The sequence below is a fragment of the Sus scrofa genome, chromosome 2, assembly GCF_054392235.1.
Source record: "Sus scrofa isolate SSC_HxYL_T2T_F1_AM1 chromosome 2, Sscrofa_HxYL_maternal_Yorkshire_Landrace_v2.0, whole genome shotgun sequence".
In the NCBI taxonomy this organism is placed as follows: domain Eukaryota; kingdom Metazoa; phylum Chordata; class Mammalia; order Artiodactyla; family Suidae; genus Sus; species Sus scrofa.
In genome coordinates this window covers 130,851,739-130,879,643 of record NC_139384.1, presented here as the reverse complement: position 1 = coordinate 130,879,643, position 27,905 = coordinate 130,851,739, and the positions used below count along the sequence as shown (strand labels likewise).

The 27,905-nt window shown below is 36.0% G+C and overlaps 1 protein-coding gene and 1 long non-coding RNA gene across 22 annotated transcripts in view; both read right to left on the bottom strand.

The window, feature by feature from the left end:
- COMMD10 (COMM domain containing 10) overlaps window positions 1-27,905 on the bottom strand; it is a 236,814-nt gene that overhangs the window by 114,148 nt on the left and 94,761 nt on the right. The window contains exon 6 of one of the 21 annotated variants that reach the window (XM_013995042.3): window positions 17,936-19,764. Within the exon in view, the coding sequence (XP_013850496.3) occupies window positions 19,636-19,764 (129 nt within the window). The 3' untranslated portion in view covers window positions 17,936-19,635. 21 annotated transcript variants of the gene reach the window in all.
- Window positions 3,290-9,873, bottom strand: LOC146405697 (uncharacterized). Its single transcript, XR_014838609.1, has 2 exons — window positions 6,968-9,873; window positions 3,290-3,388 (listed from the first exon to the last, which is right to left on the bottom strand). It is a non-coding gene; the product is annotated as an uncharacterized LOC146405697 (long non-coding RNA).

The following is a 27,905-nucleotide window of genomic DNA, read 5'->3' as shown; positions in this document are numbered from 1 at the left end:
TCTAGCTATAACACTTAAAGTATTATGGGGTGCGGCTTTTTTTTTTTTTTTTTTTTTTGGTTTTTTGTCTTTTTAAGGCTTCACCCATGGCATACGGAGGTTCCCAGGCTAGGGGGTCTAATCGGAGCTGCTGCTGCCGGCCTACGCCAGCAATGCCAGATCCGAGCCCGTCTGCGACCTACACCACAGGTCATGGCAACACCAGATCCTTAACCCACTGAGTGAGGCCAGGGATCAAACTTTCAACCTCATGGTTCCTAGTCGGATTCGTTTCCACTGCGTCATGATGGGAACTCCAGGGTGTTGTCTTTAATGTAAATAAACTTTCTTCATATACTTAGATCTTTATAAAATGCCGACCGTACAATATAGTTTTTATTTCTTTCTTTAATATTCCATAACACACCAATTTGATATCAGTCACAGAACTAACTACTATTTTAAAAAGAGGCTGACAGAAAAATGGGAGAGCAAAAGGACAATTATGTATATCCATAAAATATACTCTCTCCCAAGAAACCAAAGTAAGCAAAAACTATATTAAGGATTTCTTATCTACCCAAACAATTAAGAAAAATGAGGATCCATCTCTACTGGCATAGAATGCTTAGAAAAGGCCATCAATATTTCACCCATAACTGGTGAAGAGTAAGCAGGAGTGGAGGTGCAGGAAATCTACTTCACGTAACTTTTATACAGGATTATATAAAATAGGTCCTATTTCTTTTTTTCTTTTTTTTTTTTTGTCTTTTTGCTATTTCTTGGGCCGCTCCCGCGGCATACGGAGGTTCCCAGGCTAGGGGTCCAATCGGAGCTGTAGCTACCGGCTTACGCCAGAGCCACAGCAACGCGGGATCCGAGCTGCGTCTGTAACCTACACCACGGCTCACCGCAACGCTGGATCGTCAACCCACTGAGCAAGGGCAGGGACCGAACCCGCAACCTCATGGTTCCTAGTCGGATTCGTTAACCACTGCGCCACGACGGGAACTCCAGGTCCTATTTCTCTTAAACAACATGATGAAAGTTTGCTGACAGGGTGGCACATACCACACTGGGTACATGTCCATGTTCTATGTATCAAGGCCCGGGGTCCTGAGGCCATAATTTAACTACAGATAAAGGCAGAAATGGAGACAGTGAAGAAGGAAAGGATTAGGGAGTCACAGATACCAACGTAACTCAATTTAACAAATACTGAGCACCTATTATTACCTGCCAAAGAACACCTAGAACAAGTCACTTTGCTTCAGCTTCCTCATCAAAATGGCAGTATTATTTATCTCAGACAGTTGTAAAGATCGAATGAGGTGACATGTGAAAGTGTCTATAACAAGTAAATACCCAAAAAATGGCTATTAATTCCAGTTATTTTTTATTAATTAAAATAACCAATATGCTTCCTTTTTTGGGTGACAGAATAAAAATGTCTTGTTTGCAAAAATTTAATTTAAGTCAGCAAAACAGTTTCCCACTTGCTTGTTTATACAGGTGATACATTTCATGACAGTGGGTGCTGTAATTTTGAAATAAATTACTCATCAAGTTCAAAAATATTAATTAAGGTTAGACTGTAATTAGGTCTTCTAATTCTCTTGTCTATTTTTAACTTTCTCTATAGTTCCACTTTCTAGGAAGTTTGTTTCCCTTAGACAACAAAGAAGTCCAGGAAGCAGCAGCTAAAGCTTTAACGAAGAAGTCCGACACTATCGTAAAATCCAGTTCAAACAAAACAAACATTCACATACACTCATAATAATCAATTATGGTTTAGTCTACTCTATATACCATATGACTATTTTTTGTATAAGATCTCATTTCTATAGAATGAGTTAGGGATTAGTACTTCCATAAAAGCAGGTCTCTTATTTTAAAAAAGTATATTTTGAATATGAAAATTTTAAATTCAATCCAAAATTTATTTCAAATTATTCTATTCCATGAAAAGAACTACAAGTAAAATATGAAAAAAATTTTTCTTCCCCTCTTTAGTAATGAATTCATGCACATAAATAATAAAAATATGTAAAGCATCATTCACATTTATCAATTCCATTCACTCACACTGCATTTGCATCAAAATATGAATTCACATAAAAAAGAAATACCCACGTATTATGAAAAGGGCACAAATTTTCTAGACTGTAAAATTAAAATAAGACTGATAAATAAACACACATAGTATCTTCATTCCTCTAGAGTATATGCTGTACATCAAAGAACTGAGATGGCAAGGCTTTATGCAATGTAAAAGGCCTCTGAAGAGCTTTTGAACCTTTCTTGGGTTACACACTTGATAGTACTCATAAATGTTACAGACATCTTCTCAGAAAAAAAAAAGAAAATGTGTATGCACAAATCCATAAAATGCAGCAAATAATTTCAGGAGCTTCATGGACCTTCTGAAGACAGAACCCTTACAGGTTAAGGATCCTTGCAGAGACCCTAGCTATTCAGTGACTATTTTCACAGTGACATTGACCCAAAGGTTCAGGGCCTATGGTAATTTGTCATTTTGCAGAGGCACACATATGAATGATACTAAAATAAAGCTGAAAAATAGATGTGAAAGAGCAAATCTTCCAGCTAGTGAGAGAGCCTGGTATTCACCTCTCAGTTTGACTCTGCCATCTTTACAACTCATTATTTAGTAGAATAAATACCAAGAAGTGCTTAGTGGTGATCATTAATAAATGCAGATGGTCTTTGAACTTCTCATAATAAAAATAGTACACTGTGCTTTCATATCTTAAGCCTCCCTGGTAACTTATATGATTCTCTAAAAGAAAGCAGGCTTATAAAAGAAAACAAAGCAATAAAAGAAATAAAATACGTTATTTCCATGGATAGCTATTCATTAACATATTTATTAAATTCCCATTTTGTAGAAGGGATGCTAGTCATAGTGTATAGTTTATAGCAATAAAAGTTACAAACCCTGTCTTCTAAGAGCATTCAATCTTATGCTCAAAGTTTATTTCTAAAAATACTGACCACAAAAAACTATGTGATCGAAGTTTTATTCTAGGCACCCTAAAACAAGAAGTTTTCAATAGCATGTATTTACAAAACTCTTGATTTCTTATAATCATTTAAGTTCTAACACGGGTTTACTGATAGCCTTCAACGTCTGTACTAACATATAATAATTTCATATTAAAACAAATGATTAAAAATTCAGTTAGTATTCTTAAAGAAGTTTGGAATCACAAAATGTGATACATCACTCATTAACTAATTTCAGCAAAATGCCAAGAGTATTTCTTGAAATAGTGTTCAGTTGGCATGGTTATTTTTTTCTTTCTTTTTTTCTTGTCTTTTTCGGGCTGCACCCACGGCATACGGAGGTTCCCAGGCTAGGAGTCCAATTGGAGCTGTAGCCGCTGGCCTACACCACAGCCACAACAACGCAGGATCCAAGCCAAATCTGCAACCTACACTACAGTTCATGGCAACACCGTATCCTTAACCCACTGAGCAAGGTCACGGATTGAACCTGCATCCCCATGGATGCTAGTCGGGTTCATTAACTGCTGAGTCACAACAGGAACTCCCCACATGGTTATTTGGGGACTTTCATTACACCTGGTACCCTGCCCTACCATTTTACACCTTCCATTATTCATCTCCCCACCCCAACATCCTTTCCCTCAGCACAATATGGCATTTCAGTGCCTCCTGTTATTTCTACTTTTCACCCAGCCCCAGGCAACCAGGGCCACCACCACAGGCTGAGATATGTGGGTATATTTATTCCTACTCATCACAAGATGGAAAAGTACCTGGGGAGAGGACTATTGCTTCTATTCGTAGAACTTTAAGAGGGGAAAGTACAGTCAACCCTGTGGTATGTGGGTTCAACCAACCCCAGATCCAAAAATATTTGAAAAGCAAAAAATTCAGATAATTCCAAGAAGCAAAACTTGAATTTTCCATGCAGCAGCAAGCATGCATGTAACATTTACACTACAGTATTTATAACTATTTACATGGCATTTACATAGTTGTAGGTATTATAAGTAATCCACAGATGATTTAAAGTATATGGGATGATGTGTGTACGTTACAAGCAAGTACTATACCATTTTATATGAGGGGCTTGAGCATCCATAGATTTTGGTATCCACAGAAGGTCCTGGAACCAACCCTGTGGAGATACCCAAGGACGACTATACAGGTTTTGACTTTGCAAATTGGAACTCTGTGTTTTTCCATTAACCATTGCTACAAATGGTTGTTGCACCTCAGGTACAATTTATATTACTCTGAGTTACATTACAAAGAAAATCAACTTTTGAAAGAATAAAATATTCAAATGATATTTATCAATTTGTTCTTCAGGAGAAAGAAGTTAGGATTAAAAAGTTGATAGTTTCCTGAGTATGGTGTATATGGGGTACTATACTAAGTAGTTTACACAGATTCTCATGTAATCAACAAAATGAAGTAGGAATTATCACTATTTAACAAGATTTAAGAAAACCAAGGCTAAGAAAGGTAAGTTAATGTGCCAGGGCTAGAATGCAAATGCAGTTCTCTCTGATCCCAGTCTTTGCTCTAACCTACTAAACTTCATTATCTTGTATGTACACTTCAAGTAGTACTATATAATATAATCTTATTTCATGAATTACTGACATCCCGTGTGTGTGTGTGTGTGTGTGTGTGTGTGTGTGTAAAATATAGTTACAAACAGGTGTTAAATTTTTCTGACCTTTAAAATCTAGGTGTTTAAAATTTTCCATATATTTGAAAAGCAAGCAAAAAACTTCACCCATATATGTGATTTGGGCCTCATAGAAATTTCTTTATACAAATTTATATTAATACACTAATGAGTAAAAATAGCAAGTCAAATAATAATCATTAGCAAGCTCTTTTAACAACATGATCTCCTGGTAATATATCAGGCAGCATAAATGAAATTTTGCTAAGTTAATGGCCATTTCAAATAACATTAATTTTTATACTTCTCATTTCTTCCCTCAAATCTCTAGTTAAACCCTTGCAGAAGAAAGGACCTATACTATAGTATTTTCTCTGTAGAGATACTTAAGTTATTAGACTACTTGAGCCTTTCTTCTTTCATTAAAAATACAAACTACTGTTTTAAAATTTTACAAAATTCTTGTTACTGTGCACTATATTATGCAACTTGCTTTTTAAAAAAAAATTAGCACTGCTTTTTGAAATTTATCTATCTTGACAACATAGAAGTCTAATGTTTCCATTTTGACTGCTATATCATGTCTCACTTTACAAAACCCGCCTTTTTATCCAGTTAGAAAAGGCCTTAATATTAGTACATTTTCTCAGCACTACAAATGTAAGTCATCCTAACTCAGGTTTGGCTGCTCATTGCTCAAAAGCCAATGGTTGAAAGGCAAATGCTAGTAGAAAGGAAACTTGCTTTATCAGAAAGTCAGCAATCTGGGGAAAAGGTGGACTCATGTGCCCAAAAACCAAATCTGAAGATTCTGCTCAGCCATGACAATTTTTAAAGGGAAAAGGGGAAAGTGATCTTAGTGAATGATCTCAGTGAATCACTGAGGCAGAAGGATAGGTTCTGCATCATTCTCCACTGCGTATAGGCTGGCTGACTCCTCACTATCTTTCTTCAGATGTTATCTTGACTGCATGGTCTACCTGCAAGATTGCTACAGAGGCTGTGGAAGTTAGAGATCTAGTTATTCTTTAACTACTTAATTCTTCATTTCCTAGATCTTTTAATCTGGAGGAAGAACAAATTAGGCAAGATATCTGTCTGCATTTAGTAGAGCCTAAGTTAGGAGTTAGATTAAATGTTACCTAGTGATCTCATTTTTATAATTAAGGTTTAAGGGGTACAGAAACAGACAAACAGGAAAGGGGCAAAAGAGCTGCTTACAAATTCCCATTTGTCAGACATCATTCCATTTCTATGGGATTGGGGGAGAAGGTCCATCTTCTATAACTTCTTCACCTTGACATAGGGTGCTGTATAATTAGACTGGAAGATGCTGACATGGGCCTGCAGCATCTCTTTGCTGATGGTTTTAGTTGCTCACTTGCATGTATGGACAGAGCAGGCCACAAAATTATTTGGATGCCCACAAAGATATAGATTATTATGAGCAATAATGTTAAGACCATTCTCCTAATGCTGGTTTTTGGAACTGTGCTAGTCATAGATTCAGCACTGCTCAAAATGGAGCAGCTTATCTTATGGCTATAGTTTGGTTATCACATAGTTAGCTTTTTCCCTCTTGTTGCAGTTACAGTATCTGTAAAACAACTCAGGAATCTGCATCAGACAAAGAGTCCATAACTCTACTGTCCTAATTATTAACTGCTTGAGCCTGCGCTTTTGTGACTCAGGGAGGCCTGGGACAGTTCGGTTTTTTTTACAAACAAGGGGCAGGGGACATAGAAGCACTTTCGTACTTGGGGAGAGGGGCCCACAAAGTTTTGCTCAGTTGTACTATACACGTACAATGCTCTCTGGCACTTATGTCTGGAGGCATGAACTTCAGGGTCATAGAGTTTGTGCATCTCCAAAATTATTCGGTGTTAGGTAACTGCTTTTCAAAGTGACTATACCAATTCACTTGGCAACCGGAAATGTATAAAAGAGTTCTCATTGCCACATATAAGTATCCGGCAAATATCAGACCTTTGCATTTTTGTCAATGTGATGGATGTGTCAAATGCTTTCTCATCCATATTTGCTACCCAATATTCTGCTGGTTCATAGGTGAAATTTATCATTGATAAAAAATTTTATTTCTGGAGTTCCCATCGTTGCTCAGTGGTTAACGAATCCAACTAGGAACGCTAAGGTTTTGGGTTCCATCCCTGGCCTTGCTCAGTGGGTTAAGGATTCAATGTTGCCATGAGCTATGGCATAGGTTGCAGATGGGGATCGGATCCTGAGTTGCTGTGGCTGTGGCGTAGGCCAGCGGCTATAGCTCTGATTAGACCCCTAGACTGGGAACCTCCATCCCTACAGGAGTGGCCCAAAAAATGGAAAAAAGACAAAGAAAAATTATTTCTTAGTACTGACACTGTATTGTGATAGCATTCACATATTTTAATGGTCATGTTCAACTTGCTGTGATTCAAAACATTATAAAAACTCAGTTTTTAAATCTAGAAATAAAACTTCTCTATCTTAAGGAAAGTTCCACTTTATCATAAGTTATGACAATGTCTGTTAAAAAGTGTTTGGCTTGTCATCATGAAATTATCTGGCTGTGAGAATTCTATTAAAAGAAAAGAACTTCTAAGTTTTATTCTATAAAAATATTTGGTGCTTAAGACAAAGGTTATTAAAGCTATTAAAGATATTAAAATTACTTATAATTTTGTCTTTCTACATGCACCTCAAGAGAATTAATGATTTCATCTGTTCATTCAGAACACTTCATACATCAGTTATTTTACTCAGCTTAATGTTAGCTTGTTGCTCCTTCATTAAGTTAGCTCTTTTAAGGCTGGGATTATCATGTTGCACTATTTTTAACATATAAAACACTAGAGCACCCTAAAAGTCCCTCCTCTTGTCCCCTTCCACCACTATCCCTTTAAGGATAAATACTATCCTGATCTCTAACAATATAGGCTTGAACTTTAGATAAGTAAAATTACACAATATGTATTCTCTGCCTCTGGCTTCCTTCACTCAACATTTATGTGATTCATCCATGGTTTAATACAGCTACAGTTCAGAGGTTTTCAATTATGTATAGTATTTTGTTGCATGACCATATTACAATTTATTTATCCATTCTACTGTTCATGGGCACTTAGGCAGCTTCTGTATCGGAACTCTCATGAACAGTGTTGCTATGAATACTGCTATTCATGTCTTCTGGTGAATATATATCTGCATTTCAGTTGGGTATGTATCTAGAATGGAATTTCTAAGTTACATGGTATATGTATATTCAATTTCAGTAGATAATGACAAATGTTTTCCCAAAGTGGACCACCAAAGCCTAAATTTTACATGTATTCATTCTTGAATTTCAAAAAATGTGAGAAGCAAGAATGAGTTAAATGGATAGCATCAACTTCTCCCATGTTTACAGCACTCATTCTTTCTTACATTTGCTTTCCTGAATACCTAAGATTTGCCATCTGGAGACCATCAGATGAATAAGAAAGATAAAATTCTCACCTTCATGGTGCTTACGTTCTAATTGGGAAACAAACAATAAGCCACAGGTAATAAATAAGTGAAAAAGGGATATAATATCAAAAACTGGAGTGTTTTATGAGAAAAATAAAGTGGAAGGGGGGAAAATATGGAGGAAGAAAATCAGGTCCCAATTTAGATAAAATATTCAGGGAAGCTGGCTCTAAAAAGGTAAAATCTGGTTTTGAAGTAGGTGGTAGTGATAAAGGTAGTGAGAATAATTATATTGAACATATATTCTGAAAGTAGAGATAAGAGCATTTGTTGATGGATTTGATATGGGGTGTGAACACACTGACTGTGAGTTTTTCATAAATGTTTAACTAGATGAGTAACATTATCGAATATAAAAGTTTGTAGCATGATCTATTACCTGACAAAAAATGCATACTCATTCATTAGGTGGTTTTAAGCAGTTTTCAAAGTACTGTGTATATCCTCTGCAAAAATACTCAGATTGTATTTCAAATCTTCCTCTTTGTCATCCCAACAATCAGTCAATAATAACTTTGCAAATAAAGCATTACTATTTCCCCTAGAGAAAAAATTTACAAATAACACAAATAAACATGAGTATGTCTGAATATGTGTTTATGTATACGTATATACACATGATCTTTATAACATCAAATGCTTGAGTTTAACAGAGCAGGTGACTATACAAAAAGTTATTATTAACATGTCACCATTCCAGTGAATGAGCAGCTAAGGATATCGTAAAGAAGACTGCCAGGTAGATCTGTCCAAAAAAATTATTTTAATTACATAAAAACAAATCCTTTAAGAGATGCCTTGAGTAAGTTAATTTTAAATGTTTTAATGACCATATTATGACTTAAGGTAAAGTCTCATTCTCTATGCTACATTACCAATTACTGTTGTATTTTTAATGTTGACTTGTGTCTTAGTGTTTCATTTTAATTTACAATTCAACAGGAGACAGGTAACTTTGGTTTAGATTCAGTAAACTGTCATATACTAGCCAATACTAACCATAAGAATGCAGAAATAACAAATAAGTTGCTTTAAGCCTCTTAGCCTATTTTTTTGCTCTCCAAAATGAGAACAGTTAACACTTGCATGCTACATCCTTAGCATTAAAAATCATACAGACTTCTCTATAACTTTGGATTTGTTTTGCCAAGAAATGCTACGTGGAAAATTAGTCTTAAATGACAGATTTGTCCCATCAAACTGGCATCTAATGTGGTTAGTGGTCAGTTAAGACAACCTTTTCTCTCACAGAACAGTGAAAATATTAAGGGCTAGTTATACAAAGGCTTAGTATGTATTTACCCCTAAAGTTTCATTCTTGATGTCATTTTTGTAAAGGAAGGAGGAAAATAAAATGAAAATGAAAATTTTCATACAGAATTATAAAAAGAAAGGAGAGTATTTATTAAATGAGTTAAAGTACAGCACATAATATACAAACTGCAAATGAAAAGGAAAAAAGAAGAGATGGCTTAATTATAGGTAGTCAATTAATGTAACTTCACTGTGTAGCTTTGAAAGGCTTTAGAGTAAGACTTGGAAGAAAGCAAATGGCTCTGGGAAAGGAGTCAAAGGTAAGCATGCTAATAACACAAAAAGAGTAAGAATCTAGTAGAAAAATCAAAAAGCAAAACAGAAATCAAAAATTACAAAATTACTATTCATTGGAGTTCCTGTCGCGGCTCAGTGGTTACTGAATCTGACTAGGAACCATGAGGTTGCAGGTTCGATCCCTCGCCTTGCTCAGTGGGTTAACGATGCAGCATTGCCGTGAGCTGTGGTATAGGTCACAGACGCGGCCCGGATCCCACGGCTGTGGCTCTGGTGTAGGCCGGTGGCTAAGGCTCCAATTAGACCCCTAGCCTGGGAACCTCCATATGCTGTGAGAGCAGCCCTAGAAAAGGCAAAAAGACAAAAAAAAAAAAAAAAAAAAGAAAAGAAAAGATAAAAGAAAATTACTATTCACAATAAAAGACATTCCCAAAGCTTAATCTAACAAGTTCCAACAGAGAAACAGAACAAAGATGAGATGTGAAAGAAACAGTTAAAACTGTAAAAGCTTAAGAATGAAAGAGGTAACTCATTTTACAAAGGGTTCATTTACAAAGGGTATGCCTCTGCCTCTAAAGGATAAGATAATAGAACAGTTCTGATAGTCCTGTTTGTTTTCAGGCACGTAAACAGCTTGGTGAAAGAAAGCTATATTCTCCACCATTGAGAATGGAAATTGTTTTTACTTATTTCAGTTATTAATTGCCTACTGTGCAGATTGCTATGGTCTCTTTCCTTCTAGGTATTTACAATAAGAGACAAACAATAAATAACTGAAAAAAATAATCCACACTGGCAGCATGTACAGAGAAGGAATAAATGCACATTTTTGCACAATGTGTAATAGGAGCCATGAGTGTTACATGGATAGGGATGTCTAGCCAAGAGATGTTAAATGAGGAAGCTTCCAAGAAATGACAGAATACCAGGAGCTTTCTGAAAGAAAAAAGAAACAGTGACCAGAGTATACTCGAGAGGTTATAGCAGGACTGGGAAAATGCTCCAAAAGTGAAATAAAAATACTATAACTAAATAAAGCTGGTCAAATCACTTTTGCAACAGGGTCAGAGATAGCAGCCTTTGAGTTTCCCCTCCAAATATCAGTGCTTAATATTTTACATGCATTATCGCACATATTATCTCATTTAATATAGAACTGTTGCATTCATCTTAACGAGGAGAGAATGGAAACAACTAAGTGACTTATCCAACTTTACCAAGAAGTGGTACAACCAAGAGTAAAACCCAGGTGGCATGACTCAGGAGTCCATGTTCTTTTTTTTTTGCCGCCGGCCTACGCCTGTAGCCGCCGGCCTACGCCAGAGCCACAGCAACGCGGGATCCGAGCCGCATCTGCAGCCTACACCACAGCTCACGGCAACGCAGGATCGTTACCCCACTGAGCAAGGACAGGGACCAAACCCACAACCTCATTCCTAGTCAGATTCGTTAACCACTGCGCCACGACGGGAACTCCAGGAGTCCATGTTCTTACCTGCCTTCTCTATTAAACTGTAACTCCATAATGGTCAGAGCAATTAAGGTCACTTATTGCCAGAGCGTGGTACAATGCTTGGCTCATGGTAGATACGCTTTAAATAATGGCCAAAGAAAGAATGGGAAGCAATGCTAAAGGTGGGGAGTGCGATAGAAAAAAATACTGATTTCCTACCCCCTGCCCCCCACCCCCATAATGTAATGTTTTGAGAACAGTGGAGAAAATCTGGTGAATAAGATAGAACACCTATATTATCTTTATGGAGTCTCTTGAAGGACCAACAAGAAGGATCCAGGAAGTCAAGGAATCTCTAATCTTACTGATGTCTTTCCTTAATACAGAGAATTATTCATTTCAGTGGATCAAGACTAGGATATATAGACTCATCTAAACTGTTAGTAACAAAACATTTTACAATTCACATTAATTTACAACAGAGCTACTGAGCATTTGTAACACCTAAAAATTAAATGTTTATTTCAAGATTATAGGAGTAAAAAGACCAAGTTTCTAGACGACGTATAGTACAATGCACATAGTAATGCAATAATTACATTAATAGAGAGATCTACTTTGAGTAATTTTTTTTTTTTCGTTTTTTTGCCATTTCTTGGGCCACTCTCACAGCACATGGAGGTTCCCAGGCTAGGGGTCGAATTGGAGCTGTAGCCACCGGCCTACGCCAGGGCCACAGCAATGCGGGATCCGAGCTGCGTCTGCAACCTACACCACGGCTCATGGCAACGCCAGATCCTTAACCCACTGAGCGAGGCCAAGGATTGAACCCACAACCTCACGGTTCCTACTCAGATTCATGAACCACTGCGCCACGATGGGAACTCCCTACTTTGAGTAATTTAGTTAAGATAACAAACATCTGAAAAAGTACTTTTAGATCCTCTCTCAAGTTTGCTAACCTTAATTCTTAAAAAAACATAAGTTGATCAAAACAGAATAAGAAGGAGTTCCCTAGTGTCTCAGTGGGTTAAGGAGCCAGCATAGTCACTTCTGTGGCTTGGGTTCCGCTGTGGGGTGGGTTTGATCCTGGCCTGGGAACTTCATCCCTTGGGTGCAGGGGGAAAATAAAAGCAGGAAGAGAAAAAAGCTAGATTGTATCTTTTCAGTTATCAGGACATAGTGTTTCTATTTATAATTTGGGGGAAGGAAGGGAGGGGAGAAAAGTGCCTTCTTCCTCATGCCTGACAGCTCAACACCCTGGGTTGTCCCTGCTTCTCAAATGAAAGTTAGACCAAACACTTTACCTTGGTTGTAATATATTCCTGATTCAAACATCTACCACAGAGGTTTGCTTCTGGTAGTTTATCTCCCATAGGGAATGTAAATTTTATTTTTACTCCATCAATCTTATTTTCAGGAAAACTCCCCCCAAATAGTATTCTCCCTCCTTTAAATACAGGTGAGCAAACTCATCCCTTCTACATTTTTCCACTGCTAGAAATCAATGATAAATGTGTGCATGGATTCCCCTACCCATAAGGGAAATGGAAACTAAATGTTTCAACTCTAAGGCTACTCAACAGAAAAATGGATTAGGAAGTTTAAACAGTTCCTCTGGCCATAAATTCATGGTAATAAACCTGTAAAAACACTTACATGAATTTCACACAATACACAATCATAACCCCATCGTAACTAAACATGAAGTGTCTGGTAACTAATATCCTGAATGCTTGACTTGAAGATAACTCAGGAGTGAAATAATAACCTCAGTAAACAATCTTCATAGTTAAGAACAATGACATTTTATTCAATTTTTGTTTCAAAATTGCTTTTTTACTTTCAGATACTACCATATAAATGATGTATGTGAACAAACAAAGGGGGAGCAGAAATCAGTGTAGGGGGAATGCAAAGTATTTTAGAGAAGTAAGAAACACTGAAAATAATAAGAAGCAAATATATATAACTGAGTATGTCAAGAAAACAAAGTAAAAACCAAATAGATGCTAAAAAAAGTCTAAACCAAATTAAAAGTCCTCAACTTTTCTTAATATCTCTGATGTGAAGGTGAAAAAAAAGTGCTTTAGTAACTTAGTTTCTGGGAAGAAGCCATCTTGACCTATATTTTTTTGGTTATATTTTCCAAGGTATGAAACAGAATACTATCTAGAAAGGAACATAACGACATATATACAAACACAATGCACACGCGCATGTGTGTGTGCATGTACATATACACACATATGCATATATGTGTATGTAGATATGTATATTTTTCAACAAATCATGTTAACTGAACGTATAATCTTTTTTTCTAAGAAATCACGTAACTGAAAGAAAGACTAAGAGAAAATACCTAATGAAAGAGAATACTGGAATCTTTTCCTCCAGGTAAGGAATGATTACTGCACTGCCTTTAGACGCCTGGAACACCAGATGCTACTACAGGTAGTATGGCTAAGTAAGATTTAATGTACTTTTCTGCTTCAACAGTTAAATGGGAGGGCCTGTAGAGAATTGCTTAGTATTGCTAGAAAAATCATATAATGGTCAGAAAAGTGAAACTAAATTTCCAGGAAAAATTGTTTTCTTTCATTTCTTTGAGGAATGTTTTCACTTAGGAAGAATCCCCTTCTTCCCTTTGATTTGGAATTTAAAATTCTTGTAGATTTTAGTGCTTCCTGAGTAGGAAGGTTTTGGACATACTAGACATATGACCATCTAGGAAACTGATGTTTAAGGGAATAAAAAGAAGAGCTGCTGGAGCTTGGCAGCTGCTGATTTAGCAGCATCTAAAAGAGATGACAAGTTTTATCATGCACCTTTAATTATTAAATTTACAAAACAAACAGAAGGTTTATCAAGGGAAGGAGAGAGTGATCACACTATATCCTCAGTTATTCTTCCGGTAAAACAGCATGTGTTGTCTAAAATTGTTATGGGAACCTGGGAGCTCTTAAGAAAAATTGAGTTCTAGTTGAATGTCTTCTTTAATATCCTACACCTTGACCTCTACAGTAAATAAAAAGTTTACATGTAGATATCCACTGATCAAATATTAATATCAAAATGGAGTATAATGATGTTAAGCTTTGTGATTTAATTAAGGTGCTGAATTCTTATTAAGCATATAAGTAACTTCACAGCATGGTGTTTTTGTTTGCCTATCACAGTTGATTTTCAACATATTCTGTAATTCACATGCATAAAAGGGAAGACATATTTATGCTCCAGTTCTTCTGCCTTAAGTAGAGAAAGAGGAGAACATTTTAACATATTTTCTCCTCAAAAATGGCAGGTATTTCTCTAAAAATTCAGCACAATCAGGAAACAGATCCAAAAGAAAAATTAACAAAGATACAGAAAGGAAGGAGTGAGAATACCTAAATGAATATGAGATAAGAAACAATAACTTAAGCCTCATTGCAACATTTCTCTGTATGAGCCATTCCTGTTACTTTTCAGAAAAGAGTAATTTAGTGCAGTACAAAGAGCATTTGATTGAAAGTGCTAGTATTTAGGTTCTTGTCTCATCTCTGTCACTTAAAGGCTGTGCAATTTTAGAAAATCAAAAACCTTTCTGGCATTTGCTTTATAAACTCAAAATCAAATAGCAAATTCTTAATTTCTTCATTTAATACTGCAGCATAGTTAGGGTGTCAGTTTATGACATTAAAATGATTTCCACAGCTACTAACTGCTGTTGATGTAACATTTATAATTCCTTATATTGAGTCAAAGGCAAGATACTGGATTCTAAAGGTGAACATCTACCAAAAGCATAAATCTCTAATAAAGAGCTAAGAGAAAACCAAAATGTACTTGAAAATCAAACTGCTCCTTGTAGGTTTCCTCTTCCCTCTCCAGCTGTGACTGATATTAAAGCCTTTCTCTTAAAGCACAGCAATGGACACTCCTCGACTTAAGGCTGTAAAATGAAGTTTTAAAAAAACTAATCAAAATTTCGTGTGGGGTGTGTGTACATGTGGATGGAGATACATATATCAAGCTAACCAAAACTATGTGTGTGAGAGCAGAAGAGAGAGAAGGAGAAAGGGAAAGAGAAAGAAAAAGAGGAGGAAAAGGCACATTTGAGACAACTCTCTTTACACCTTTGGTTGTTGAGCCTTCCACGTAACAACCACAAGGCAAGCATTCATGGCTCTGCTTCTCAGCTGAAATGAATTGAGGATCAGGGCCTAGTACTTCAATTCTACCTCTCCTACTTATTCAACATGTAACCTAGGCAAGTCATGGAATCCCCCTGTGCTTCTGTACCTCAACTGGATTCAACTCAAAGCATAAAGGGCTCCTTCCAGAGGGGTCTAAAAGGTAATTTACACTTTACTGAACTTTTGGAAAGGTAGAAAAAGCAGCAGTTCTTCTATAGATTTCTATTTCTTTCTTCTCCCTCCCCTTCTTCTTTCTTGCTTTTTTAGGGCTGTGGCATATGGAGGTTCCCCAAGATGCAGCCTCCAGCCTATACCACAGCCATAGCAGCACTGGATCCAAGTCACATCTGTGACCTACACCACAGCTCACAGCAAGGCCAGATCCTTAACCCACTGAGCAAGGCCAGGGATCAAACCTGCATCTTCACAGATACTAGCTGGGTTCATAACCTACTGAGCTACAAAGGGAACGCCCAGAGTTTCTATTTCTATAAAGATAAAATCGTCCTCAACTCTACTTATAATACTTAGTGTCAAGAAAGATAAAAAAACCCCAACTATTTACATGAAATACAATGACATTTTAGAAAGTAAAAAAACATTGCCTAAGGTGTTAACTTCATATTAAATCTGCAAAGCACATTACCAGCAAATGAATGGAGAATGAATGGGAGGACCTTTTTACAGTCTTGCAAAACTGAAGACTGTATGACTATGAACTAGACTGCAAAATGTGACAAAAAATCCCATGTTTTAAAAATGCCGCAAGTTTTTACTGCAGAAAATATAAAAAAGGATAGATGTTTATTTGGCAGAAACAATGATCCTTTCTTGATTATGCACTTTTGATATAAATTACTGACAATCTATACAGGGAAAACTTTTATGACCAAGATGTTATTTTTGCACATATTCAAAGACAGGAATATAGGTACAGCAATGCCTCTAAGCTTTATTTAGAAAATCATCTGTCATACTAACATGATATCCATTATTTCTTAGGTTTTGTTCAGTGTCTCCTTTTCTTGATCACCTTGAAAATTTATGCTATCCATTATGTACAAAGATAAAAATTCATCACGTAGAGTATACTTTATTAGTATTTTTCTAAACATTATACTAGATTGTGACTAACCATTCGTACATGCAAATGTAGTATTTCTGTAACTAATAACAGCATGAGGAAAGTCTGAATATAAGCATGCCACGTATCGCCTATAGCCATAAGTAAACTTTCTCTCTTAAAAGTAAGCCAGTGCAATATCAACTCCCTAACTCTGACTCCGTAATGTCATGATAATCACCTACATTAAGCAAAACAGGGATGGGAGTGTTAAGAGATTTAGCTGTTAAGTTTTTTTATACTAAAAGTCATCATTATAGCTTTGTGTATCTAAGATTATTCATCCATGAATTTATTCTCAAAAATAACAAAACAGTGGGATTCTTTGCCTGCTTACCATAATCACATGTCCTCGTACTGAATCCATCAGATCAGCCCGCCACTGTAAAGGGCCACAAGATACAACCGGGATTTTAAAGTGAAATGCTAAATATCTGACAACAAAAACAAAATGAAAAAGCTCGAAATTTCATCTGTGGCTTAACTGGGCTCCAAGTTAAGGAGCACCCCCACCCCAAAACAAGTCATATGCTTATGACACAACTTCTTATAGCCATCATCAACTTCTTATATATCTGTGAATATATTATATTCCTAATTCTTGTAATTCATTAAACAAACTGTGACTCTACTCATGTGATTGTCTGGCCCTCATAAAAGGAGAAACTAAATTAAAAACAACAACATAGCAAATTGTAACAAATGCCACTGAAGAATGACGTGTTACAAATACATATTTTCTTCAAGTTCAAGGAAAATCTCCTGATAGAACCAACATTACGAACAGCAGTTAAGACTTCCAGACCCATTTGTAAAAGTTGACATGAAACTTAAAATGTAGTTGAATGACAGAACCTTTCTGAACTCTTAATTCTAGATGGCTGGGAACCATTTGGGAACAAAGGTGGCAAAGGACAGTTTTACTATTACTAGTGGCAATCATAATACCCAGTAAGCCATCAGCTACCAAGTCCCCACTATGTGCTGTGTATTGTGATATATGTTTTACATATTTTGCCTCATTTAATTTTCACAGCCACTTGAAGAGATACGTATTATTTTCATCCTACAGGTTAAAAAAAAAAAATAGGCTTTGAAAAATTAAGCGATGTACCTAAGGTCACAGAGTTGGGAAGTCTCAAAGTCACATGACTTCCAAAGTCCATGCTGTTTACCACTTTGTACAGTGCCAAGCTTCAAAATACCTACTTTTCTTTACAGAGCCAAAATCCCCCGTCCCTCAATTCAGGTGATCCCAGCTACTTATTAGAAGAAACCTTTCTGATCTAACTTGCACTGGATATAAAAAAACCAAATCCTACCGGAAGAAATATTTTCATCTTTTAAATAGGAGGCATCTTAAATCAACTGAATTCAAGAACAGAATATTAGCTAGTGAAGCAAAAGCAAGAAGAACAGCTTACAATGGGAAGCAGAACAGCCTTACTGGAGAGGACATCTTTTCTTTTTTGCAAATATTATAATTCCATTCAATGTCATATTGACTGAGCAATCAATTGTGGGCTCCCATCCCCAAACCGTGGTGGTCATGAGAATCAAGTAGGGCCAATATGTTTTTGGGGGGATTTTCCCTCCGGAGATTTTTATAATTGTCACTGAGAAAAATGACAGTAACACTTCTTTGAAGTCTGGAATTATAAGAATGATAGACATTTGGACGCATGCACTCCATGGAGAATACCTGCCAGAGAATAAAGCCAACACAGAGGAAAGCAAAAATGAACAATGCAGAGACAAAACCCTAGTAACATGACTTGAATCCTTGCACCCTACCATGACTGGGGCTAGAGATTCTTTCTTGTTTCATAGTAGCCATTTGAGCCAGCCAATACTGACCAAGTTAAGTTGTGTTAAACCTGTGGCACTTGCACCCCAAAGAATCCTGACTAATACAGGTTTCTGAGCTCTTCTCTCTTTTGAAGTCATCTTTCCTCTGGAGTGCTTTCATTAGTTGTTTTCTTTATCCGTTTCAATGCCCAAGGATGTAGTAAGCAAGAGGGAAATGAAGAAAGTCATTTTCAATTTCAGATCAAGGATGATGAGTAAAGGGAAAATACATGGATAGAGAATGTGGATGGGGCACTTAATGGCAATATATTAATAAATATACTTTCCAGCTTAAAATATGTGTGTACAGGAGTTTCCATCATGGCTCAGCAATAGCGAACCTGACTAGTATCCATGAGGATGCGGGTTTGATCCCTGGTTCACTGGGTGGGTCAAGGAACTGGTGCTGCCATGAGCTGTGTTGTAGGGCACAGACGCGGCTTGGATCTGGCGTGGCTGTGGCTGGCAGCTGCAGCTCCGATTCGACCCCTAGCCTGAGAACTTTCATATGCTGCGGGTGCTGCTCCCCGCCAAAAAACAAAATCAAAAACAAAAACAAAAAAACCCCTATGTACAAATATCTGGAAATAGCATGCTTCTCATCCATAAGCTCATATTTTCAATCAGGATTTTTGACAGAATACCACAATGTTACAGTGTCAAAACTTCAGAGAGTTATATAATAAGGCAGTAACTGAATACAATATGTAGGGAAATGCTTATTACAAATCAAATACAAGCCAGCAAATGTTTGCAATATGTTTAATTTGACTTTTTTTAATACACATTTTACGTGACTTAAATATTCTTTTTAAGTTTTTCTTAATTTGTTTTATAGATTTAAATCATCTAGAAAGTACAAATGCAGCTATCTCAAAGTTTTAGAGAATTTAAGGTTTGAAATTTCACGCTCATCTCTTTCTGAATTAATTTTTCACCCTCAAGTATTAGTTGCTTTTCCTTGTTAATAGTTCATGTACAAATGTGACATGATTATATGTGCTGTTAATATACCATGATGTCAATTCAAGATGATTTAGCATTTATATTCCAAAGAAATTGGGACTGTCAGTGAGAGAAAACCTAGGCTCTAAACTAGCATAAGCAAAAAGGTCATGTATTGGCTTATAGGATTAAAATTGTATGAGGAGGGATGGCTTCAAGCATAACTGGATTTAAGCCTCAGATACATCATCAGGACTCAGTTTCTCTCTCTCCATCCTCTCAGTTCTACTTTCTGATATGTTGGCCTCCTTCTCAGGCCCCATGTGATGTGTCAGGTGGTAGCGCTTGAAGCTGCGATAGCCATCTTTCAAAGTATACTGAAATACATTCGTCCAATTCGAACCAACCAACATGTGTGAGAAGACACAACCTGCTGACTGCTCAGGTGTGGATCACACTCACCATCTCTGAGTTGGGTGGTGAGGGCGGCCTTACCCTAAGAAAAGGAAGGGATGGAAAGGGAAATCAAATGGAGGTTTTTCAGGACAGCAGTAATACATGCCCAATACAAATTACATGTTTTGATAATAAAAATTATGTGGAAAAATAACATCTACCAAAAATGCTTTAAGTTTTTTAGAGTGCTGAAAAATATGAACAATTTCTTGAAAATAGTATTCTTAATGAAAATTTTCATTGTTTCCCTCTGATACCACTACTTAAATAAGTAAAAGTTATATTTTCCCCCCTTCAAATTCTCTTTTACAATGTTAAATGAAATTCAAGATTTTGACAGCTGTAGCTATCAAAATAAAAAAGGATGTATCTCCAAATAGTTAGAAATTAAGCCCAATTATTGCTGCTAACAATCACACCTGTCAAAGTTCCTGGCTGCAAGAGCAAGGGCAATCTCAGTTATGCAAAAAAAGACACAAAAATGCCAAAGCTGAAGAAAGAGACTTGGGAAACAAACTGGAACTAAAAATCACAAGAAGGCCAGAACTGGCACTAAAATCACACTGAAGGAAAGAAAAGTCGGCATAGGACGCTTCTACCAAAAATGCTGCACCACCACCACTGCTGATACCAGTGGCCTCATTTGTAACTGTCCCCTCTTTCTTTGTAATGCTTTTTTCAGATGTTAAGTTTCATACAGGATTTCTAACCAAAACTCTAACTGTATCAAGAGCGATGAGAGGGACTACCTGCAGCATTTTGGCTTCCATAGTAGAAGCAGGACCTCAAGCACTTGGAATAAATCCTAATGTGTAATAAGCCCTTAAAAAATGTACTCCGTTGGGGTTTCCAGTGTGGCTCAGTGGGTTAACCCAACGCAGTGTCCATGAGGATGCAGGTTTGATTCCTGGCCTCACTCAATGGGTTAAGGATCCAGCACTGCCACAAGCTGCGACATAGGTCACAGATGCAGCTCATATCTGGTTGCTGTGGCTGTGGTGTAGGCTGGCAGCTGCAACTCTGATTCGACCCCTAGCCACAGGCGCAGCCACAAAAAGAAAATAAATAAATAAATGTAATTTATTATTCTAATAAAAGCATGCTTTAAGTAATTACGTGGCAAATAATATTTTTACCATGATACTATATGGTTGACAGATCACTGTCATCAAAAAGAAACACACCAGAGATATTTCCCAAATGATACCATTATTGGTAGAAAACAGGCAAAACTGATTACTCTGAATCAACTCTTTGGGCTCCAATTCCAGCAGAAAAAAAATGTTTTAAATAAACACCCCCCTAAATGTATTCTGCCAATACAATATAATTTAAGTCAAATGGGCTTAATAAGTCAATCAACAAACAGTATGCTATCAAAGCTTGACCTTAATCTGGGGTAGATGATGGCAGGTAATGGATAAGTTACTTCTTTCTCCTCCATGAGTATAATTGATCAAGTAGTCAGTTACTTACTGCAAAGTAAGTACCAAGGTTTATATAGTTTAGTTTCCATTATAGCTACTAGAAACCAACACGGTCGATATTCTGTTGCAAACTAACAGATGTATTATCTCACTTCTAAAGATTCCTGTCCAGTTTATGAATCTATATACTTAGAGGGAAAAAGTTGTCACTTGGCTCCTATTACTACCACGCTGCTTTTTTGATTGCGGGGTAATTATTATCCTCTTATAATTTTACCCAAGACACAGAGCTATGATTTAAAGAATATAAAGTATAAGATATAAAGGAAGTATCTGAGAGTAAAATTTGGCTAACAACATACAGTTATTGTTTTAATTAAAGTACAAGTACTTGGAAGCCAGCAATTTTACTTATTAAAAAAAGAATTTAATTATGACTATGTTTTCTTAACTCAGTTAATATTAGCTACATTCATTTCTACATTTCTGTTGTGAGTTTGAATTCAAATATGCTGGGAATATAGCTACATATAAACATTAATACATGAAATAATTATGAGATCTTTCCATCTACCTTGTAGGTGGAAGTCCCAAATCGGTCACTCTTTTCTTCATATTTATATGTAAATAGGGTGATGGGGATTTTTTTAAAGCAATAAAGCAGCTGTGCAAATAATACAAAGGTTACTTATAAACACTAAAATATCTTCAGAATTCCACTCTAACATTATTTACTAACCCATAAACATGGTAGCAACCTCTGTATATGCGCAATCATCAACTGTACTTAAAAGCACATACTATTACTATTTTGCATAGAAAAGAGGATTCTACAAAATGAGTACAATGTCACTAATGTCTGCTCCTTTTTATATTCATTAATTTATTGTATACTTTTACCTGACAAATAGTTCTTCATTATAAAGAGTTTGTAACATTTTATTTCTAGAATACTAGAAGCTGAGAAAAATCTAACATATATAGATAGAAACCAGAATTTCTGATGTCTCTTGAATACATGTATTCCTTATTTTTAGAGTACAGTTTATTTTTAGCAAAAAGTGTTTTAGAAAAATAGATAAATATCAAATTTTTAACTAATTTTTCATCTAGTGGTGTATACTAAATAGTAGTCAATAAATATGTGATTTTATTTAATATGCCATATGAAACAAAATACTCAACTTCCTAATAAAAAAGCTAGAAATTATTACTAGTTTTTTAAAAAAGCAAAATGTGGAGGACAATAAGGAAAAAGTAGATATGCTATGCAGCTATTATGCAGTACTGAGTACAATGCTCAATAAACCTAGTAGAGGAACGACCTGTTCCATCTCCACCTTACACCGCCAATGAACAGAAGTTTCATAAAGTCAAAAACATACTGATCTATGGAACTAGGGAGAAATAACATTGTTCACTTAGTCATTTCTTCAGCAAGTATTTTTTAAGCTTCTTGTAAGTATTGGGCCCTATGACCAATGAGATCCCTACTCTCTAGAAGCTAACATTAAAAGACATGGGAAGAAAGATATTAAATAAACTACTACCAATGTGACAAGTGCTATGAAGAAGAAGGTATAAAGTAGGAGGACCAAGCCAGGTCAGGTCAGGGAATATCTCTTAGGAAATGACATTTGATAACGAAGTGAGTGAGGGAAATCAAGGAGAGTGTTTTCCAGGCAGAAGAAACAGAACCTGTAAAAACCCAGACAGGCAGGAAAAAATTAAGTAAATCTGATGAAATGAAAGAAGTGCATACGATTAGAAGAGAGGAGTAGAATGGTATGAATATAAGGCTGGAGATACAAGTGTCTTATGAAGTAATGAGAAAGCTGACAGGCATTATTAAGCTGAAAGGTAAAATAAATTTACAAAAGCAGTTTTGGTTATAGTAGAAACTGCATGGGAGCAGCCTAAAGGCCATGAAAATAAACAACTTGTTTAAGAAGTTTGTGAGAAGATGAGAGGGTAGTGTCTCAAAGAGCAGATGCATTTGCTACTTCCACTTGTTGCTTGGATTCATTTGAGCATGCTTCAATGTTGATGGTAATAGGCCAAGGGAGAGGACAATGGAGGAGAGAAGAGTCCCTCAGATAACTGAAAGAGAAGGAACTCAAAGCTCAGGAAATTATTAGGCAGCTAGTCAGCCCATGTGTTATTTTCTCCAGCCATGCTTGATGGCAGAGTGGCGTCAGAGAGACTCACCCAGAGTCAGAGTTCTCGCTGACGGGTGCAAGGAAGACTAGGACATTGAAAAGAGAGTAAATGATAGATTCGAGTTTAAGATGAATAAGGAAAAAAAAAATCTGTAAAAGTCAATTAGATCTCAATAAAGGCAAACAGGGGAAAGTAATCAGAGGCAAGATGTCTGGTTTTGTTATTTCAAAGTTTGGAATTTTCTAATGATGACCTAATATGTGCCTCTGCATGTAAGGAGATTAATCCTAGAGCCAAGCAGTTCAAGGAACTTTTCTACCAAGAGTGCCCTCTTTGCATAGGACCCTTGTTCTTTTGTGATGCTTTGTGGCCTGAGAACTCTATCAAGATGACATCCTGGAAAACTCTTCCCTTCCCCCTGCTCCACCAAGGCTAAGTAGAAAGCAGACTGAGACGTGTGAGAAAAGGAAGTCAAGAGATTGTGTACTTGGGCCTGCTCTTGGTTTTCCAAACTTTTCTGAAAGACAACAATCCTTTTGATCCAACAGTATCTTCCATAGAAATACAAAAGGTAAAACAGAAAAGTATAGATGGAAGTAGGATGGGGGACCCATTAAACTCCCCTTGCTCCTTCTCCACTGAGTACCTCAGAGCACAAACTGACTTTATGTTCAAGGTGAACAAAAAAATGAAAACTTCCATGCCTTCTTAAAACATGCATCCTCGTTGGGATCATTATGGATGACTCCGGTTGAGACAATACAGATATCTGTGGGCACAAAGTGCTAGCAAACCATAAAAAACTTTTTTACATCTCCCTTTCTATACTTAGCTATAAGATCTGCTTGTCTTTGGAGAAAAAATATATATGTCCAAACTTTCATTATGCATCTCATGTTTGTAACTGCGTTCAATTCTCTCAAAATTCCTGCGAATAAATCGTATCATTTTGCAAAAAAAGAAGTTAAGGCTCAAAGAGGTCAAGTAACTTGCTCACAGTTCCAAAGCTAATAAGTGAAGGATTCAAAGCATCTGATCCCAAAGCCCCAAAGTCCATTACATCACATTGCTTCCAAGTTCATAAATGTTACACTGTTCCCCTATTACCATTTATATATAAAATTCTCTGGCTAAAAGCCCATAAAATGTTTTCTCATAAAAAAAACCCCTTAGAAACAGCTCAACCCTTGAGAATTATCATATAATTTTTTTTTATAATAATAACACAAAACAGTCATTCCAACAGATCTCTGCTCAATCTATCTTCTTTTGGTAAATAATGATTCTCTCCACTGCTGCTAGAATAAAAGTTGATGTTGCTTCTTTAGTGTTCTTTATGTCTTATTCAACATCTACATGATGGATGAGGTTCTATCCTAGGAGTTAGAGTAAACCAGTATTATAAAGAAAGGGTGGCTGGAGATGAAACTTGAACCACTAAAATATGTCTACATAAAACTAGCAAAGGTCATGGAAACAAATATTTGAGAAAATAATCATTGAATAACAGGATCATGGGAAAAAGGAGCCCAGGTTAATTGTAATTATTCTAAAAGAAAGTTGATTTTAATCAAGAGCTTCAGGGAAAAAAAATAAAAGTCAGATATGTAACTAAGAAAAACAAAGAAAATATGGATGCATAACTAGGAAGTAAATATAAAAGAACTAACACGCTAGATTTTTTTTTTTTTAAATAGAGAACTATGGACCAGATAGGAATATATGTCATTTTTCAACAAGTGACTAGAGTAATAAGTACATGTACTGACCTTTCAAAAATAAACCCAAGTAAAATGAGGTCCTGGGATATGTCATTATCCATAAAACTGTTTTCAATAGTCATTGACACTATTCCTTCTCACAAGCATCATAAACTCAATCCTTTTTTATTTAGAATTTTGGAACAACAGAGTCGACTGTGGATTATTACCTATTAATAGGAGACTGATCAAAATAATTAAAATTCAAACAATTTCTAAAAGGAATTATTTGGCTTAAAATAACACTAGTCTCCTCTGTAATGCATAGAAATACATAATTTCAAAAATATTCTATGTCATTTCCTACAATCTCACCCCTGAGCTATGAAGCGAACTGCTTCTATGTCATTTCTAATTGGCACTACTATTTAGGTACAGCCCTACCACTGTACAATATTTGAACACAGTATTGGGAGAGAAATCTCCTCAGTCATCACAAACGAACTGCTTTGTAGAGTATCCGCTTTCCAGAAAATCCAAAACTGAATGTAAAATTCATAATCATTCATTCATTCAATAACTATTTACTAAATGTTTACTATGTGTCTGCCACTGTGCTAAGTATGACCAATACCTACAATGGTGAACAAAACACCAATGTCTATTTTTTTCAAATGCAAACAAACAGCATTCTCTCAGAACAGAGCTTTCTTCTGAAAGTCACAAGTCTGAACTGAACACTTGGAAAGTCTTTACCCTTATTAAATTCAAGGAGGCCTATAATTCACTTTCATAAGGATGCGGATTATTTAAATCCTTCCAATAGTCCCTTGGAGATCTGGGAAATATCACATTAAAAATAAAAACAAGATTGACTTTCATTTTAATGAGTTCATATTCTACGTAGTCATTGAAATTCTAGGACACTGAGCTAGGTAAACCCAGATTTTTAAAACTATTCCAGGCATTTATATTTCATTCTCAAGGAGTTTGCTAAGATCTTTTTAAGGTCCTAGAAAGTGCTTTTTCTTTTCTGACATTGTCCCCTTCGTATTCTCTATGAATACTAACATTTCATATTTCAATTTTATAATGTTAGATATTCTATGTCTGTAGCAATTATTTTCTATATTTTCTAATGAGCCAATGGCTTCTCTCATCAACAATCGATCTTTATGATTACATATTATTATTTTCACTTTCCTTCTAAACAATCTGCCTTTTTCTACCTGGCTAGAATTTTAATCTCTTTTTGCTTGACTTTTAAACTTTTTAATCTCTGTGGGTATCAATATTACTTTAACCTTCCCTCCCCCAAAAACCAGCTTTTCTTTTAATCCTTGATAGCTTTGGTGTTTTTCCTAAAATACTATTTTGTTTCCCTAAGTTTTATTAACATCCATGGGATCTCTTAGCAATAATAAAAGTTTCCTCTCTGTGTAATCTTACTTTAATGTAGTAAGGATTTTAATCACCTTAACTGTCTCTTTGTTCAAACTCTCAAAACACAGCTGAGCTCCCCTGACCCTACACACACACCCACACACACACACACACACACACACCCATATTCCCTTATACATTACTACCGTTCATCTATTTATATAAACCAGAAACCTAAGGATTTCCTTAATTTCTCTACTCTTTCTTCCTCACACCTCCCCTCCCAAACTTATACCGCCCTTCCCCAAACGGAGAAGCAGGCTAGTCTACTTTCAGTTCTTGGAATAAAGATTTTTCATCTTGCCTTCAGGTCTGTAAATACTTAATTGTCTCCACTAAAATAATACTATACATAATAATACTATAAAATAATACCTCTCCCCCTCTTAAGAGACCCAGTTCCTTCTCTTTTTTAGGTTTCAACCTCAATGGCATCTCTTGAGAGACCACCATACATAACAGAGTTTGGTCTCTGAGCTTTTCAATCTTTTCCCTCCCATTTGTGTCCTTCATATGACAGACTTCAACTGGCAGCTACATAATCTGCTTGTTTACCTGTCTATCCATATATGGTCCTAGGAAAATGTAAGCTCCATGAGAGCAGGAGCTTTGACTGTTTTACTCTTTATCTCTAGCTCGAAATATGCCTGGTGCATATTAGTTGTTTAGTATACATTTATTGAATAAAAGAGTAAGAAACGGAAAGTTTAGATGAAGAAATGGTGAGATGCTGGACAGTTTTATAGCATTCTACCACGGTGGTAAACAAGTCCATGGATGCCAGAAGTTGAAGATCGCTTTCTTAAATGAAAAAAAATCTTCCTCCTCATTCTCATCTGAATGACTTCAAATGTGTCTACCAAGATCTGGGGCAGAGGTTCTCAAAGTGTGTTCCTGGACCACTTTGAGAATCAGGATCACAGTGCTTTTTCAGAATGATGGTTCTCTACAAATGTTCGCTGAATTCAACTGAACAGACTTCCTTTTAGTGTTTCCTTCTTTCTCTATGCAGATTTTCATGATTAGCTATGCTTTACACCTTTTAAATTTGTGACTCAGAAGTAATACACACCATACCTAGGTCTAAACTATTCCGACTTCTACTAATTTCTTTCACATTAGTAACAAATCACTAGCTTACTTTTAGTTTCCTTTATTTTGCTGTCTCATACAATTTCAAAAGATGAAAGCTACAAAAGTCTGTAAAAAAGACATATTTTCAAAGATCTCAATTTATCCAACAGAGAAGTAAAACTGAGAAATAAAATACGGTTATGATTAAAATGGGAGACTGGCAAGAATAATAAAATAAAAATAATAAAATTTTTAATAATAAAAATTTTTAAACAAACATTTCTCTATTTTCTCCTCAAAATGACAACAAAAAGTTCTCTTTAATATGACAAAGAATAAAAATGTAGTCAGTAGTCAGCTGATATGATATTACAATA